This window comes from Eimeria mitis, genomic scaffold, assembly GCF_000499745.2.
Source record: "Eimeria mitis Houghton genomic scaffold, Emh_scaff3944, whole genome shotgun sequence".
Taxonomy (NCBI): Eukaryota; Apicomplexa; class Conoidasida; order Eucoccidiorida; family Eimeriidae; genus Eimeria; species Eimeria mitis.
In genome coordinates this window covers 1112-1330 of record NW_013572280.1, presented here as the reverse complement: position 1 = coordinate 1330, position 219 = coordinate 1112, and the positions used below count along the sequence as shown (strand labels likewise).

The 219-nt window shown below is 28.8% G+C and overlaps 1 protein-coding gene across 1 annotated transcript in view; it reads right to left on the bottom strand.

The window, feature by feature from the left end:
* EMH_0071000 (uncharacterized protein) overlaps window positions 1–100 on the bottom strand; it is a gene marked incomplete at both ends in the record, with an annotated part of 4343 nt that extends 4243 nt beyond the window's left edge. Inside the window, one exon of the mRNA XM_013499047.1 lies at window positions 83–100. Coding sequence (XP_013354501.1) covers window positions 83–100 — 18 coding nt within the window. The remainder of the gene's footprint in view (window positions 1–82) is intronic.
* Between the last annotated feature and the right edge of the window lie 119 nt (window positions 101–219).

The window sequence follows — 219 nt, the reverse complement described above, 5'->3', positions numbered from 1 at the left end:
TAAATTTTAGTTTTTAAGAAAGAGAAAACAAAGAAAAACACACAAATTTATTGGGGTCCGCTGGGGTGTATAGGCAGCTCACTGAAACCGCCGCCTCCATGCGGGCTGCTTATCTGTGTTTATTTTCTATGAATATATAATGCAAACAATTTAATTTTTTTTAAGAAAATAAATATAAAAATATAAAAAAAGAAATATAAAATACAACAAAAACTTCTC